Source organism: Mobula birostris, chromosome 1 (assembly GCF_030028105.1).
Source record: "Mobula birostris isolate sMobBir1 chromosome 1, sMobBir1.hap1, whole genome shotgun sequence".
Taxonomy (NCBI): Eukaryota; Metazoa; Chordata; class Chondrichthyes; order Myliobatiformes; family Myliobatidae; genus Mobula; species Mobula birostris.
The window spans coordinates 233,515,034-233,532,992 of NC_092370.1; the positions used below are offsets into that span (position 1 = coordinate 233,515,034).

General features: G+C 42.3%; 2 protein-coding genes across 6 annotated transcripts in view; both read right to left on the minus strand.

Annotated features, from left to right (window-relative positions):
• ak7b (adenylate kinase 7b) overlaps positions 1 to 5,536 on the minus strand; it is a 73,112-nt gene extending 67,576 nt beyond the window's left edge. For 2 of the 4 annotated variants that reach the window (XM_072273479.1, XM_072273505.1), the window contains exons 1-2: positions 5,374 to 5,535; positions 1,065 to 1,244 (exon numbers count right to left, since the gene is read on the minus strand). In XM_072273479.1, the coding sequence (XP_072129580.1) occupies positions 1,065 to 1,244; positions 5,374 to 5,472 (279 nt within the window). In that variant the 5' untranslated portion in view covers positions 5,473 to 5,535. Of the gene's footprint in view, positions 1 to 1,064; positions 1,245 to 5,373 lie in introns of all 4 variants that reach the window. The other 2 variants (XM_072273496.1, XM_072273489.1) reach the window with 1 other exon arrangement.
• Positions 5,537 to 7,323: 1,787 nt separating this feature from the next.
• vipas39 (VPS33B interacting protein, apical-basolateral polarity regulator, spe-39 homolog) overlaps positions 7,324 to 17,959 on the minus strand; it is a 74,860-nt gene continuing 64,224 nt past the window's right edge. For both annotated transcript variants that reach the window (XM_072273391.1, XM_072273381.1), the window contains 3 exons: positions 13,581 to 13,670; positions 8,754 to 8,858; positions 7,324 to 7,927 (listed from right to left, as the gene is read on the minus strand). In XM_072273391.1, the coding sequence (XP_072129492.1) occupies positions 7,907 to 7,927; positions 8,754 to 8,858; positions 13,581 to 13,670 (216 nt within the window). In that variant the 3' untranslated portion in view covers positions 7,324 to 7,906. The remainder of the gene's footprint in view (positions 7,928 to 8,753; positions 8,859 to 13,580; positions 13,671 to 17,959) is intronic.

The window sequence follows — 17,959 nt, forward strand, 5'->3', positions numbered from 1 at the left end:
TCCAATCCTGATGAAGGGCCTGGCCCAAAATGTCAACTATTTATTCATTTTCATAGATGCCGCCTGACCTGCTGAGTTCCTCCAGCATTTTGTGTGTGTTGCTTTGGTACAGTAACTGTTCTGCCCAGGACCAAAGAAGAATAGAAGCTTGCAATGTAGGCAAAAAGAGAGTACACCAGTTGAAAGACTGTCTCTGTGTTTTTAAAATGGAAGGACAAAGAAAATATGAATGTTTAGAATAGGAATCCAGTCAACTAGCCTCTGAAGTTGCTGCAGTTAATGTTGAGACCAAACATCTTCTTACCATTCAGTTGGTCTCTTTCGAATCCTGATTAGCCAATTTTTGTAGTTTATATATTAACACCTGCTGCTTTAACACACAGCTAAAGCTGTGGTAAGGTATTGAAGATAATGGTCAGACATTCGTTTTCAGTCTTCTTACCAAAATAAGGATATACTAGCTGTTGAGATAGTTTAATGAAGATTCATCAGAGTTATTCCAAGTTGGCATGTTTGGCACATGAAGTGTGACTGAGTATTACTGGACCTGTATTCTTTAGACTTCGGAAGAATGGGAGATGACTTCAAGGAAACATTCAAAATTCTGACGGAGAAGTCTACAAGTAGGGGCTGCAGACTCAAAATGAAATGGAGAAGGGTTGGTGGAAAAACTTCTTCACTGTAAAGGTGGTGAAAATTTGAAATTTGCTACCCAGGAGGGCTATGATGGTAAGTACATCAATTTAATTCAAAGCTGAGATGATCAGATTTTTTGAATATTAAGGGAATCAAATTATGTGGGCAAAGGGCAGGAAAATGGTGCTCATGTGGAAGATCAGCCATGATCTTCCTGAATAGCAGATAAGCTCAATTGTCTACTGCTAGTCATGGTGTCATATTCTTATGTGCCAAGCAATGAGTAATAGGGAAATAGTCAACACACATATTCTTCTGTCAAACTAAAAAAAGAACAGAGATGTTGTGAGAAATAGTCCTAGCAATACATTTTAAAATTATAACCTCAGAAAATTGTAAGATTCAAAAAAGTATATTGAGAGACTTACAGAGAAGGTTTCAAATGCAAAATCAGGCTTCTTGTCTTCAGGATTGCTCAATGTTCCCACTACTCGATATGTTCCTTGGGGTGGTGGAACACTTTTGGCAGACTCTGTCTCTTCCTCATTTTGCTCTTCATCATCATTCAGTTCCTCCAGGGATGATCCAACCACAGAGTTTGATAAGTACTGAGAAAGAAGCAGGCATCAGAATTTAACCTTTGGAAGTACTAATCTCTAAATCTCCTAGATGGAACCTTTGCAAAGACATTGAATGTTTTGCAATAGATCTCCAATGAAATCAATAAATGACATGCTGAAGATCTTTGTAGAATTCAGCATGATAGATGCTTCATGACAGAGATATACAGATGAAAAAATAGACATTATGTATTCCGAAGAATTCTGACAGTAAAACACTTCAGTCAAATTTTTCAACTTCAGAAAAAGATGAAAGCAAGATGATCTGGCTACCAGTTACCCTTACTTATGTTTATCTGATGTCATACTGCCAACTTTAGTTCTGAAAAACTGATGTTTTGCTGAATGCCTTGAATTATGTTATGTTCCAGACTATGAAATTATACTCCTAAGCTATGCTTAAGAATTTGATCTATTTCTTTCATGTATGGTCAGGTCAAAGTGAAAAAAGCCCCTATTAGCTGAGTACTGGTTTGGAGACTGTTCACCTTACAGATTTTTAAAGAATTTCTACAGTTCATGTTCATACAACTGTAACGTTGGATCAAATTTGCGAAGCGGTGGAACTGTTAATTCATAATAAATGAGGAAGAAGTCAGAAGATAGTTATGGAAAATTCCACATCTTAGAAATGCATTATAAACATTAAAAACATTGTAACATAACATCTATTTCCTTGCAAACCCGACTCTAGTAGTTTTGGCATCAATCAGAACTCCGAGCAGTCAGCAAAATATTTAACATCCTTACTAAATTTGATTTGAACCCTGTTATACTTGCAAATTCAACAAATTATTGCTCTAGATCCACTTTTCCCATGCTTATACTTCACCTCCCCATTGTGCTTTATGCATTATAAAATATCTCCATTTTCATCAGCCTTTCCTTTCAACACAGCTCTCCGGTGAGAGAAATTACTTTCTCATTAAAATTACACACACACACACACACACACACACACACACGTGCATTTACAAATTTATACAGAAATGTCACACATACTTAGTCTTGAAAATACAAACTGCACACAACTCTTGGGTTGTCTTGCATGTACGCATGTGCAATTACACATACATACATGCTCACTGACACACCTGCACTTACATTCAGCCAGTATATGTGCACATGCATGCTCACTCGCACTACTGTACAGATGTGCTGGAGGAATGCAAGTGTGCAATTGTACTTCCACTTTTTGCACAGGCATTTAGACCATAAGAGATGGGAGCAAAATTAGGTCATTCAGCCAATGAAGTCTGCTCCACTGTTCCCTTTCGAACAGAGCTGAGGAAGAATTTACTTAGCTAGAGGGCAGGGAATCTGTGAAATTTATTGTCACTGTCAGTTGTGGAGGCCAAGTCATTGGGTATATGTAAAGTGCAGGTTGATAGGCTCTCGATCAATAAGGGTGTTAAGGGTTACAGACAGAGGGCAGGAGAATAGGGTTGAGAGGGAAGATAAATCAGCCATGATGAAATGGTAGAGCAAATTCGATGGGCCAAACGGCCAAATTCTGCCCCAAAGTTTAATGGTCTTAATTCCATCATCGAAATCATTGACATATAAACTTTTCAATTTGGAAAGGCACTCTTTATTTCCACTCTTTGCCTGCTGCCAATCAGCTAAACATCTATCCATGGTAGTATTTTTCCTGTAATACCACGTGCTCTTATCTTGTTTAGCACCCACAGGTGCAGCAGCTTTTCAAAGGTTTTCTGAAAATCTTAGTAAACAGCATTCACTGACTTTCCTTTATCTATCCTGTTGGTTCTTTCTTCAAAGAATTCCAACAGATTTGTCAAGTCAGATTTCCCCTTAAGGAAACCATGCTAACTTTGGCCTATTTTATCATGAGCTCTCAAGTCCCCTGAAACCCTATCCTTAATAATGAACATCAACATTTTCCAACCACTGAAGTGAGGCTGACTGGCCTATAATTTCCTTTCTTTTGTCTCCCTCACTTCTTAAAAAGGTGGATTTTCCAGTCCTCCAGAACCATTCCAGAATCCAGTTAATCTTTAAAGATTACAACTAGTACCTCCACAATCGCTTCAACTACCACTTTCAGAACCCTGAAATGTAGTCCTTCTGATCCAAGTGAATTACTTACTTTCTGACTTTTCAGAGTCCCAAACACCTTCTCCTTGGTAATAGCAACTACACTCACTTCTGACCCCTGACCCTCTTGAATTTCTGGCAAGTTGCTGGTGTCTTCCATGCTGAAGACTGATGCAAAATTCTTAATAAGTTCATCTGCCATTTCTTTGTCCCCCATTACTACCTCTCCAGTGTCACTTTCCAGTGGTCCAATAACCACCCTTGACTCTCTTTTACTCCTTATATACTTTTATATTATTGGTTAGCTTAGCTTCATATTTAATCTTTTCTCTCCTGATTGATTTTTTAGGTTGCTTTCTGTTAGTTTTAAAAGCTTCCCAATCCTCTAACTTCCCATTAATTTTCCTTTATTTTATGCCCTCTCTTGATTTATGCTGACTTTGATTTACCTTGTCAGCCATGGTTGCCTCATCTTCCCTTTAGAATACTTCCTCTTCTCTGAAATCCCCCATGACTATTGTAACATTGCCCTTTTTACATGCCTGTTCTATCTCCCGTTGTAATTTGTACCCCACATCCAGGCTACTGTTCAGAGTCCTGTCAATAACTCTCATCAGGGTCTTTTTACCCTTGCAGTTTCTTAACTCTACACACAAAGATTCAATGTCTTCCAACTCTACGTTATCTCTTTCTAAGGATTTGATATCATATTTATTGCTAACAGAGCTACTCCATCCCACACCCTCTGCCCACCTGCCTGTCCTATCGATACAAAATGTATACTTGGATGTTAACCTCCCAACTATGATCTACTTTCAGCCACAACTCAAATCATATCTGCCAATCTCTAACTGTGTTACAAGATCACCTACCTTATTCCATATACTACGTGCATTCAAAGATAACACCTTCAGTCCTGTATTCATCACCCTTTCCAACTTTGCCCCACATGTTACACTTCAATTCATCCCACTCTCTGCAATATTGCTCTATCACCTGTCCATTCTCACAGTCCCATTACATCAACTTCTATGCAAACTGCCCCATTCTCATGTGGACATCTCCCTGTCAAATTAGTTTAAACCCTCCCTAACAGCTCTAGCAAACCTGTCCACAGGGATATTAGCCTCCCTCGAGTTCAGGTGTAACACGTCCTTTTTGTACAGATCATACCTTCTCCAGAAGAGATCCTAATGATCTAGAAATCTGAAACCCAATTCCCCTTGCACCAATTTCTCAACCATGCATTTATAAGCCAAATCATCCTAAGCTTACCCTTACTGGCACAGACAGTAATGCAGAAATTACTAACCTGGAGGTCCTGCTTTTCAGCTTTCAACCCAATTCCCTATATTCTCTCTTCAGGACCTCCTCCCTTTTCCTGCCTATGTCGTTGGTACCAAAATGTACCATCATATATCGCTGTTCATCCTCCTCCCCCTTTAGAAAGCTGCGGACCAAATCTGAAACATCCCTGACCCTGGCACCTGGGAGGCAACATAGCATTTGTGTATTTCTTTTACATCCACAAAATCTCCTGTCTGCTCCCCTATGGAATCCCCTATCACTACAGTACTCCTCTTCCTCCCCCCCCCCCTTCACTTCTGAGCCACAGAGCCAGACTCAGTGCTGGAGAACACCCCAATAGCTCGTCCCTCACATCAGTGGCCAAAGAGGTACGCTTATTAATGACCACAGGAGTTACTCTGCATTGACTGCCGAATTCCTCTCTCTCGCTCTCTCTCTCTCCTGACAGTCACTCAAGCACCTACCTTCGTCAACCGAGGGTAGCCACTTCTCTGTAACTCCTATCTATCACCTCCTTATCTACCATATGAGCCGAAATCATCCAGCTGCAGCTCCAGTTCTCTAACACGGTCTCTCAGGAGCTGCAGCTCGGTTCACCTTGGTCAGATGTAGTTATCAGAGAGACTGGAGGTCTCCCGGAGTTCCCACATCTCACATGAACATATCACTAACCCTGGAACTACTTCCCACACACTCACAACTTTTTACGCTCACACTTAGATACACTCGGCTGTCAGCACATATCACTGACTTTCCCCACGTAACGGCCAACGAACGAGTCCAGGTGGTTGAGGAAGATCCGCTTGCTCCGGATTTTCTTCGGCGCCCTGGTACCCTCTTCGTCCGCCATCACCGCGCCAACCGACCCTTGGAGACACGGCGCCGGGACGCGTTGCTAAGGGCGGGTCCTTCGACGCCTCAGAGCACTGAAACAAGCAGTGTAGTCAAAGACTCGGCCTTGCTACAACGTCGTTGAAGGTGAAACGAAGTAATTGGCAATGTGTTTGACTTCTCCAAACTGAGACAACGATGCTTCTATCGAAATGGAAATTAAGGCATTTGTTTAGCGGCCTGTAGCACGGGGTATTGTGGGAATTGTAGTCATTGGTCCGCTGGGTTTTGTATATTGGCTTGAATTGTTCTCAGCTTTCCACAATTGGAAGTCAACATCTTTTCATAGCGCCCATCACCACCCCAGAACTTTTTTTCAAATTAATAACAAGTTACGAGAAATCACCCCCAGCTTCTGATAAATGCAACCATCAACTTTCTCGTGTCAGCGGTAACTTTCTCGTGTCAGCGATAACTTTCTCTGCGCATCGGGTGCCGCTCTTTTTTTTTCAAGTGGGTTTTTTTCAAGTTTCTTGCTTTGTTGCTGCCTATAAGCAGACAAATCTCTAAGTTGTATAGTTTATATATACTTTGATAATAAATGTACCTTGAGTCTTGATCTCTGAATCTTTAAAAACAAGAGAAAATCTTCAGATGCGGGAAATCCAAGCAACAGACACAAAATGGTGGAGGAACTCAGCAGGCTAGGCAGCATCTATGGAAAAAAGTACAGTTGACGTTTCGGTCCGAGACCCTTTGGCGGGGTCTCAGCCAGAAATGTCGACAGTACTTTTTTCCTTTGAAGCTTTAATCCCATTCTGTATCCAAAGCTCTGCATTGTTCATTGACTTAGCTTGTGGACGTTTTGCTTCAATGCCTCTGGGATGTACAGTAGGTTCCTCTGGTGGGGTCAGCATTAATTGTCCTTGCCTGATTGGTCTTGTGGTGATCAGTGCCCTTTACGAACCACTGACAGCACAGTGGGTAACCTACAACTGTGATGTGAGATATACAAAGCAACCTTCCTGGGAGACTAATTTCCACCCTCCACCCTTACCCAAATGCTGCCACTGGCAAACTATAGAATATGAGACTGTTTCCCATGGCAGATATTGGTAATATGAGAGGGTATAACATTAAGGTGCTTGGAAGGAAGTATTGGGGGAATGTCAGAGGTGGTTTTTTTTGCACAGGGAATGATAGCTTCATGAACTCATTGCCGGGGTGGTGGTAGAGGCAGGTATGTAAGGGATATCTAAGAGATGCTTAGATATGCACATGGATGAAAGAAAAATGGAGGGCTTTGTCAGAGGAAATGCTTAGACTGATCTTGGAGTGGGTTAAGAGGTCAGCACAAGATCATGGGAAGAAGGGCCTGTACTATGCTGTACTGGTCTATGTTCCATGAGAAGTGAAGTGTTGTCTACACCTGTGTAGGTAGGACCATCACTGTGCGGTCTACACTGGTGCAGGTAGGACCATCACCGTACGGTCTGCGCTGGTGTAGGTAAGACCACCATTGTGTGGTCTATACTGGTGTAGGTAGGACCATCACCGTACGGTCTATACTGGTGTAGGTAAGACCACCACTGTGTGGTCTACACTGGTGTAGGTAGGACCATCACTGTACGGTCTACACTGGCATAGGTAGGACCACCATTGTGTGGTCTATACTGGTGTAGGTAGGACCATCACCGTACGGTCTACACTGGAGTAGGTAGGACTATCACCGTATGGTCTACACTGGTGTAGGTAGGGCTACCACTGTGTGGTCTACACTGGTGTAGGTAGGACCACCACTGTGTGGTCTGTACTGTTGTGTAATCAGCCATCATGTGTTTTAAGTAAATCAAATGCAAACATAGAAAGGTACTGGAGTTTGGCACTTTATTAAAAATGTATTCTTACTGTTTTCTGTACAAGTATCGTACCTCTCGTTAATGCTGGAATAATGGTAGAGAAATAGACTTTTGTAGATTACACAGCAGGGGGGAGGTTCAGGAGTACTGAAGAACTCACAGACACAGACAATAAATAGGCTATTTTTTTGTTCATCTTTCAAAGTCCTATCAGTGAGTTTGACCAGAAACTTGCAAAGGCTAAAACCAAACAGCTGTATCCCCAAACAATACGGTGATGTGCTCCATATATTCATACTTACGGCCGGGCGACCTACACTTCCTCCTTGAGTCTGACTTTGCTTCGACATCTCCCACATTCCTCCCCCCATTATTAAACGTCACAACCTTTGAAAAGGAACCACCGAATACACATGAAGTATACATGCATAGTACATGTAAGCTCCCAGAATTATCAATTATAAACACAAGGGAGAAGAAACCGGCAGTTCTCAGAAAGTGGGTGAAGATGATGCTTTCCCATCCTCATTACCAGGTTCTCCAACCCCTGCTCTCTTCAGCACTGGAGACAATCCGGCAATGAACCTGTCGCCATCAATTTTTCCATCTGATTTGCTGTAAAATAGAAAATTCAGATCTATCATCAAGCTCAAGTTCAAGTTTATTGTCAATCAACAGAGACACAGAGGGAGAGGGAGTTTGTACGTTCTCCCTGTGACTGCACGGGTTTTCTCCAGGTGCTCTGGTCCAAAGACGTACCAGTCTGTAGGTTAATTGGTCATTGTAAATTGTTCCGTGATTAGGCCAGGAGTAGGTTGGGTGATTGCTGAGCCGTGTGGCTCGAAGAGCCAGGTGGGCTTGCTCCGCACTGCATCTCCATAAATAAACAAACAAATGTTTACAGCTGAATGAAAATGAATGATTATGCAAGACAGTATAACGTTACTGTCACTATTATAATAAAACAAGTGCCATATAGAAATGTGAAACAGCAGCAATAAAAGTGACCAGTGCAGTATGAGATAGTGTCTGTGAGTTGGAGAGCTGGGGGGTGGGGAACAGGACATCCAGATAAGGTGCAGCAGGGTTTTCTGAAATCTAACATCCTGGGGAAAGGAGCTGTTACCCTGCTTTACAGTGCTGGTTTTTATGCTGTGGTACCTGACGGCTGGAGGGCAAAGAGATTGTGGGAAGGATGGGAGGGGTCCAATCACAAACAACAGAAAATCTACAGACCGGAGGGGTCTTTGACAATGCTGCAGGCACTGTTTATTTCCTACTTTTTTTGCTGGCCCTCACTCCCAACCACTCAAGTGTTTTAACAGGTTGTCTCTAATTCTCCAACGGACCATTGTTTTAAAGCATATCAGTTGGCTGTCTCATCAGCTCAAAACATTTCAGGCCTGTGCCACAGAAGAGACAAAATCAATGTCTCACTCACAGAATTGTTCAGGATGCAGTCTATCTTCAACTGCTCTTGGGAGTTTTTATCCATTTTGCTTCTGTACTGGATCAGCTGCTGGCGATCTTTAAGATCCCTGTATGTCTGAATCAAGGAAAGGAAAATCAAGAAAACTTTTGTATATCAGTGAATCATTTACATTTTTAATTTAAACATTTTAAACGTTTGTGGTAAGCTCATCCCATTTTGTTCCATTTTTCTTCTGTGTTTCTACTGTCCTTTTCCTCTACACCAACCATCATTTTCCAGCTAAACCATTCACAGGTCTCCTTTAACGAGGACTCCAATGAAGGTGGCTCAGAGGAGGTTTGCAGTCTCAGCTGACCAACCTATTTTGATGGACGGTACTGATGAAGGGTCTTGACCCGAAGCATGAACTATCCATTTCCCTCCAAAGATGTTGCCATTCCTGCTGAGTTCCTTCATCTTTTTGTTTCTTGTTCCAGATTCCTAGCATCTGGAGCAACAAACAAAAATTCATTTGATTTTGATGAATGCTTGGACCTCAATTCTTCAGACTGTGATTTTGTTGTCTTGAACAAGTTGTACAGGACAAAAAAGAATAAAAAGAAATCATCTTGTAGTTCCAATGATACTTTTTGACCTCTATGTGGCAATCACAAAAAGCTCTACGTACACTTGATATTAAGGTTTTCCAACTGTATTCTAACTTTAAAAGAATGTCAACCCTACAAAGTCATGAATCTGCACGACTAATATCCACAACATCTACACTTCTCACCTGTTCAGTAAACTAGACAAAATAATCAAAGACCCTACCCATCCTGGACATTCTCACTTCTCTCCCCTACCATCAGGCAGAAGACAAAAAAGTCTGCAAGCACATACCACCAACCTTAAGGACAGCTTCTATTGCACTGTTATAAAACTATTGAATGGTTTTCTGGTATGAGAAGCTGGACTCTTGACCTCACAATCTACCTTGTTATGGGCTTGCACATTATTGCCTTGCCTGCACTGCACTTTCTCTGTAACTGTGACACTTCATTCTGCATTCTGCTTTTGATTTCCCCGTTATGTTTTGTAGCCCCAGAAACCAAATGAAAGGAAAGAAGCGGGAGCCCAGAATACATGTGAACTTAACTTTATGTAATGAGGTGCTCACATATAACATGATGGCGTAATAACGTATGCCATTCAGGTACTTCTTACACATAACCCATGACGAATTGTTAAATAAAGAATGCCTAATCAAAAAATATTACTCAAATATTACTGAAATATTAAATACAACACTCCTCCCTGCTTTGCTATAAACTCCAACTTAATACAGAATGCATCTCAACTCAAACATGTAACATGCTGCTCTCTAGTCATCTTATATACGTGTATACTGCATGTTATAAAACTACCATATTGACATCCACAACATAGTAATTTTTTTAATTGTCCCATTCAGGCATAAAGATTTAAACGCTGTGGTGGATTTCTTACTCTTGTGGGATGATACCTTGACAAGGGGTGGTGGTGGGGAGGGTGGGGTCACTCTGTTTGGCAGATGTGGCTGTGAAACTATCTCAGGTTCTGGGGCCTCCTCCATGGTGGTTGTAAGAGTTGACTCTGCGACAATGGGAAATGTTTCTGACTGATCTGGACACCATTCTTCTCCTAACAATCGACTCAGCTCTCAAGTGATTGAAGTGACATCTCCAGATGATATCAGATACAATCTCCACTGTGTGGGACAGTGGTACAGTTCTGTCCTTAATTTTTCCAAATATCCATTTCTGATCACCTCTGTAGTCCCTTGCCAGGATTGCTTGTCCAGGAGTGAAACATCGAACCTCCTTGTTTGAGGAGCCCTCAATTTGTCTCAGCTGTTTGTCCTGTTTACTTCTCCTGAGATTGGGTTTGAGGAGATCCAAGCGTGAGCACACAGGACGGCCCAGGAGCAGCATAGCTGATGAGTTGCTGGTTGTGGAGTGTGTTGGAAGGAAACTGGCAAGCTTCTGATTCAGTGTCAGCATAGTGTATTCTGCTGACATTGCTCATAGTGCAGTCTGCTAATATTGCTCACAGCACATTCTTTAGATTATGGACAAATCATCCAAGCTATTTGGAGCTGGGTGGTACAGTGCAGGTGTAATGTGTCTTATTCCGTTCATTTTCAGGAATGACTGAAACTGTTTCGCAGCAGACTGTGGTCCATTGTCACTGACTGCTTTGTAGCTGCATCCACTGCTACCAAGAAATTTGTGCCCATGAGTGGTCTGGCACAATCCACATGAATCGCCTGCTAAGGCATTGCAGGTCATTCCTAGGGATGGAGAGGCGCTGCTCTTGACATCTCCTGGACATCTTAGCATCCTGAGAAGTGCATGGCAAGCTGTTTGATCTGCTGATCTATCCCAGTCCACCAGATGAAGCTTTGAGCCAATGCTTTCATTTTGGCCTTGCCTAGATGACCACCTTTTAGTTCCTCCAACACTTCAGTTCTCAGCTTGGACGGTACAACAACTCTCAATCCCCACACAAGGCAACCCCGGTCAAAGGCATGTTTGTCCTGGCGCTAGTAAAAATGGGGGAACTGGAATTTCTGCTGCAATTCCAGCCATTTTAGGTTGCCATGGAGACCTGAGGTAGTGTGGGGTATTTTCTGGATTCCCATCGGATCATCTCTGCCGTAAAAGGGAGACCTTCAATTTGCATTAGGGAGAATACATCACGAGGAGTGTCTTCTTTCATAAAATTTTCAGGTATTCCCTTTTCCAAAGGTAAACGGGACAGTCCATCTGCTTTTCCATGATTAGCCATCCTCTTGAATTCGATCTTGTATTGTGTCCTTCAAGAAACAGAGCCCATCTCTGCACACATTCCTGCTGCTGTTAGTGGATTGAAAATGGAACCAGAGGTTGATGATCAGTAATGAGGGTAAACTCCCCCGGTTTACACTCCAATTCAGACTCAAGGCTTCTCTGTCAATCTGTGCATCACTTTTCTCTGCAGCAGTAAGGTTACAGGGCACTCACTTCCATCACTCTTAACATGTGATGTGACTTCATGAGGTAAGGCGTCACAGGCAAGCTTCACTAGATGATATGGATCATAATGTCTGTGTTCACCATTTCCTTTGCCATTTGGAAAGCCACCTCACACTACTTTGTCCATTGCCATTTTTTCCCAACCTGTGAAATAAGTTCAAGGGATGGAGCACAGTAGCCAGGTTTGGCAGGAACTTTTGTAGTAACTGACAAATCCTAAAAGTGACCATAACTGTGACATGTCCTTTAGCCTTGGGACATCCACCACTGCTTGAATTTTCTCAACACACCAGTGTAATCCCTGTGTGTCAATAGTGTGACCTCATTAAGTGATGCTTGGTTTAAAGAATTCACACTTGCTGTGTCATGTTCTAAACCCCTAATCTTCTAATCTTTTTAACACTGTCTTGAGATTTTGGAAGTGTTCCTTGTCATCCTTACTGGTAACGATTATGTCATCTGGGTAACACTGAGAACCTGGTAGCTGATCCTTAGCTTTCCACCAGAGTGCAGGTGCAGATGCCACTCCAAAAATAAGCCCATTACAGCGATAAAGCCCTTTGTGAGTACTTATAATGAGAAACACTTTGAACCCATCAGTAGATAGGCCTCAGCCAAGTCCACTTTGCTGAAGTGTTTCCCTCCAGAAAGGCTTGCAAAGATGTCCTCTACCCCGGGCAGAGGGTATTGATATACTTTCAGACTGGATTGATGGCAACCTTAAAATCCCCACAGATCCTGACAGATTCATGCTTCTTAGCTACTCGGACCACTGGCATTGGCCATGGGCTCCACTCAACCTTGGAAAGAATTCCTTCGGCCTCCATGCAATCTAGCTGCTTTATCACGGATGGTATAAAGAACTGGATGGGCTTAGTAAAACTCCGGTGTAGCACTTCCATTTAACACTATTTTACCCTTGATATGTTTGAGTTTTCTAACGCCATCCTTGAACACTGCTGTGGTATCATCCAGTGCCTTTCTTAATTTGCTCTCAGTTGACTCCATTGCAGGAGATGTGGCATGCAAATGGGATAGATCTCCAACCAAGATGTAGATGTCCCAGACAATCATGGCCCCACAATGCTGTCCCCTCCTGTTTTTACCACTTACAAGCCCAATGTGACTTGCAGGTTGTTGTATTTCACTGTAATGAAGTCATTCCCACAGGAATGATCTTTTATCCAGTTTCAGTTCTTATTTGGATATCTGCAGGCTTCAGTTCAATATCTTTGAAATGCTGTTCAAACTCATTTTGTGGAAAAGCTGATCCAGTGTCCAATAACATTTTAATTAATTTGTTGTTCACTTCTGGTATAAGTCATATTGCTTGTCTCATAAACACAAGAAATTCTGCAGATGCTGGAAGTCCAGAGCAACACACACAAAAGATTGGAGAAACACAGCAGGTCAGGCAGCATCTATGGAAATGAATAAACAGTCGACGTTTCAAGCCGGGACACATCTTCAGTACTAGAAAGGAAGGGGGAAGGGAAGAAGGATAGCTAGAAGATGATAGATGAAGCCAGTGGGTAGGAAAGGTAAAGGACTGGAGAGGAAGGAACCTGATAGGAGAGAAGAGTGGCCCATAGGAGGAAGGGACCCAAGGGGAAGGTGATAGGCAGGTGAGAAGATGTAAGAGGCCAGAGTGGGGAATAGGAGAAGAGGGAAGGGAGAGGGAATTCTTTTTAACTGGAAGGAGACATGAATTTTTCACCTTCTGATAAAATAACAATTTCAATATTATACATAATATATTTATAATATTATACAATGATAAATAAAAATTCAATACCATACTTACATCAATCACAATGTTATGACACTTTAATTTTGTTGCAAGGTTTAACTTCAGTTCTGTGTTGTCCACTAAAGCTACGTATTCCTGAGTAACCTGAAGCAGAATGTAATAGTGTTGATGAAAATTGTTGTAATTTTTAATACTATAGGTGAGATAAAGTTGACCTGTTAGGGAATAGTTTTTAACAGAGCTATTTATCATTCACCCATGGTTAAGACTCCCATCTCCCAGGATATGCCCTCTTTTTTATTACCACCATCAGAGCAGAGGTTCAGGGACTTGAAGAGACACACTCAAATCTTTTCTACGCTTGGTTTGATATCGCAAACACTGAGCCCCTGAAGTGACCTGAACCTTGGTCATCTCTGAGGCTGAAGTACGCTGGTGTTTACAACGAGTGGACAGTCACAAGGCTGCAGGACCAACAGCATCCCAGGGTGGGTACTCAGGATGTGCGTGGCACAACTGGCAGGTGTGTTTACTGACTCTTTTAATCTCTCCCTCTCCCAGTGTAGAGTGCCCTCCTGCTTCAAAACATCCATCATCGTCCCTGTACTAAAAAGACCAAGGTTACATGACTAAACGATTGGTGCCCTGTCGCACTCACCTCAATAATAAGCAAATGCTTTGACAGGCTGGTCAAGGACTACATCTGCAGCTTGCTACCACCCATACTGGACCCCCTACAATTCACTACCGACACAACTGATCAATAGATGACGCAGTAGCCACTGCTCTACACACCATCCTTACACATCTGGAGAAGGAGGATGCTTATGTGAGAATGCTGTTCTTGGACTACAGTTCAGCATTCAATACCATAATTCCCTCCAGGCTTGACAAGAAGCTCAGAGACCTTGGCCTCCCCTGTCTTGTTCAGCTGGATCCTGGACTTCCTGTGGTAAGAGTGGACTCCCTCACTTCTGCCTCTCTGACCCTCAACACAGGTGCCCCTCAGGGCTGTGTCCTAAGCCCCATCCTTTACTCTCTGTATACCCACGATTGTGTCACCACCCACAGCTCAAATTTGCTAATTAAATTTGCTGACGATATTACATTGATTGGCCTTATCTCAAATAATAACAAGGCAGCTGACCGAGAAGAAGTCATCACCCTGCCCCAGTGGTGTCAAGAAAACAACCTCTCCCTCAATGTCACAAAAACAAAGGAGCTGGTTGTGGAGTACAGGAGGAATGGAGACAGGCTAGCCCCTATTGACATCAATGGATCTGGGGTAGAGAGGGTGAACAGCTTTAAGTTCCTCAGCATAAACATCACTGAGGATCCCATGTGGTCTGTACATACCAGCTGTGTGGTGAAAAAAGCACAAACAGCTCTTCTTTCACCTCAGATGGTTGAAGAAGTTTGGTAAGGATCCCCAAATCCTTTCTACAGGGGCACAACTGAGAGCATCCTGACTGGCTGCATCACTGCCTGGTATGGGAACTGTACTTCCCTCAATCACAGGATTCTGCAGAGAATGGTGCAGACAGCCCAGCGCATCTGTAGATGTGAACTTCCCACCATTCAGGACATTTACAAACACAGGTGCATAAAAAGGGCCCAACAGATCATTGGGGACCCAAGTCACCCCAACCACAAACTGTTCCAGCTGCTACCATCTGGGAAATGGTACTGCAGTATAAAAGCCAGGACCAACAGGCTCCAGGACAGCTTCTTCCACCAGGCCATCAGACTGATTAATTCACACTGATACAATTGTATTTCTATTCTATATTGACTGTCCTGTTGTACATAATTTATTACAAATTACTATAAATTGCACATTGCACATATACAAGGAGACCTAACATAAAGATTTTTACTCCTCACATATGTGAAGGATGCAAATAAAGTCAATTCAATTCAATGTCTTTGGAACAACTTCTTCCCCTCCACCATCAGATTTCTGAATAGACAATCAACCAATGAACCTCACTCTTTTTGCTTTCTTTTAGTACTACTTAATTAATTTAACTCTTATAAATATTTCTTATTGTGATTTATAGTGTTTTTAATGCATTGTACTTTTTGCTGCTGCAAAACAATAAATTCTGATTCTGTTCCAATCTGGGATGCCTGCAAGATTAGTCGAAGTAGATTAAATAATCACAGAAGAACTGAATAAATTTCTGGGAAAAAAATTACAGATCCATGAGGAAAGGAAGGAAAGATATCAATATGACTGACAGAGTGCAGAGAAAACTTACAAGGATGTTGCCGGGACTTGAGGTCCTGAGTTATAGGGAAAGGTCGAATAGGTTAGTACTTTATTCCCTGGAGCTTAGGAGGTTTGACAGAGGTACACAAAATTGTGAAGGATATAGATAGATAAATGAAAGCAGGCTTTTTCCACTGAAGTTGGGTGAGACTAGAACTAGAGGTCATAGGTTAAGGGTGAAAGGGAGCCTGAGGGGGAACGCCTTCACTCGGAGGGTGATGTGAGATGCGAGTGTGGATAAGCTTCCAGAGGAAGTGGTGGATGCAGGTTCAATTTCAACATTTAAGAGAAGTTTGGATGAGTACATGGATGGGAGGGGTATGGAGAGCCATGGTCCAGCTGCAGGTCGGTGGGGACTAAGCAGAGTAATAGTTTGGCACCAACTAGATGGGCTGAAGGGCCTGCTTCTGTGCTGTGGTGCTCTGTGATTCTATGACTGTAATTGGATAGTTTTACAAAAGAGCAGGCAGGTCTGTGATTGGCCTCTTTTGGTGCTGTACCATTCTAAGGAAGCATCCTTTCTACTAAGGATCCCATGTGTTACAGGAACCCCCACATCACACTCATGGGCTTCCTCTCAATCATCAGGTCACGGAAGGTGTCACCAACAGTCCAGTTATGCAGCAACTGTTGACCATGTAGTCAGGACCAGCTCTAGACGACATCATAACTTTATCCCTGACATGCACCCCAGAAGTGAGAGTGACTGCCCTTGATTCAAGGCACATTTGATCACAATCAGGTTTATCAGCATTGGTTTATCATCACTGTCTTACATGATGTGAAAATGTCATTTTTTGGGGGGTTTTTGTGGCATCAAGGAGACCTGGTAAAAATAAACTCAGTGGACACAAGGGGAAAATGATTGATGTCAAATCTCGCACAGAAATGGATGGTTGTGGCAACGGAGCTCAAATATCACTGCAGGAGTTCCCCAGGGCAGTCTCAGAGCCAACCGTCAGAGGTCCGATGTCTGAGATTCCGGCCAGGGACTGGAGGCTGGAGTCCTGACGTCTGAGAATCCAGGGCCCGGTGGCGGCTTGTCATGGGGTTTGTGTTTTTATGTGTGGTGTGGTGTGGTGTGAGAGAGAGGAGAGAAGAGAGGAGAGAGGAGAGGAGAGGTGGGAAAGGGGCTTGTTTTGCTGTTATTGTTGCTGCTGCTTGTGTTGTCCTGCTGAACATCGTGGGTTGCTATGTTGGTACCAGAATGTCAGGTGGCACTGCACTCGTGGGCTGCTCCTACACCATCCTTAGATGTGCTGGTTGTTAACGCAAATGACGCGTTTCATTGTACGTTTCCATGCACGTGATCAATAAATCTGAATCAGAATCTTCAGCCACTTCATCAATGATCTTTCTTCCACCATAATGTAACCCAGGATAATTAAACCCAAAGATGTAATGTTAGAAAGCTCCACCTGTGGAGGGATGAAAACGAGGTTTACCAATTTTTTTAAAAAAAGAACTTGAGGAAAAAAAAGCTTTGCAAGAACCAGGTGTGGCTGACACAGTGCGGGAAAGCGAGAGAAACGCAGCAAACTATCAGAAACTAAAGGTATAAATTGTTAAATGTGGAATTAGCAGTGAGTATCTCTACTTACTTGAAAACTTCAGGGTGAAACCCCTGGAGGAGAGATGATGGTGATAAAAGATCTATTGAAGCTACGGCTATAACAAACAGCAGCTGTAACTAGACAATATCGGCACCTGGAAGTAGTTCTATTAAATCATACCAAGGGATCTAGTCGAGTGTATAAATTTGTGTGTGAAGTACATTCAGTAGTGTTGTAACGGAGAAATGTTTGGAAATGACAATGTGATATTGAGTTATTTTGAAGTAGAAAATAGAATGTGTATAAAAACTTACAGATTGTAATCCTGTTGTATACAGGTCAGGTTTTTTTTTGTGTAACTATTGTGAATTGACTCCATGGATGATCAATTATTTCATCCAACAAAACAAGAAACAAGATGGTATACCACTCAGGATCAAAGAACCAGTGGGGGAACAAAATGTTTAATGATGTAGAAGATTTAATACAGTTGGATGTACAAGTTTAATTTCACTTGATGGATCTGAACTTGATTTTCTACAAGAACTGATGATTTTTGTAAAGACTGATAAGTTACTGAATGAGATTTACTTTGTTTAAAAGTTATG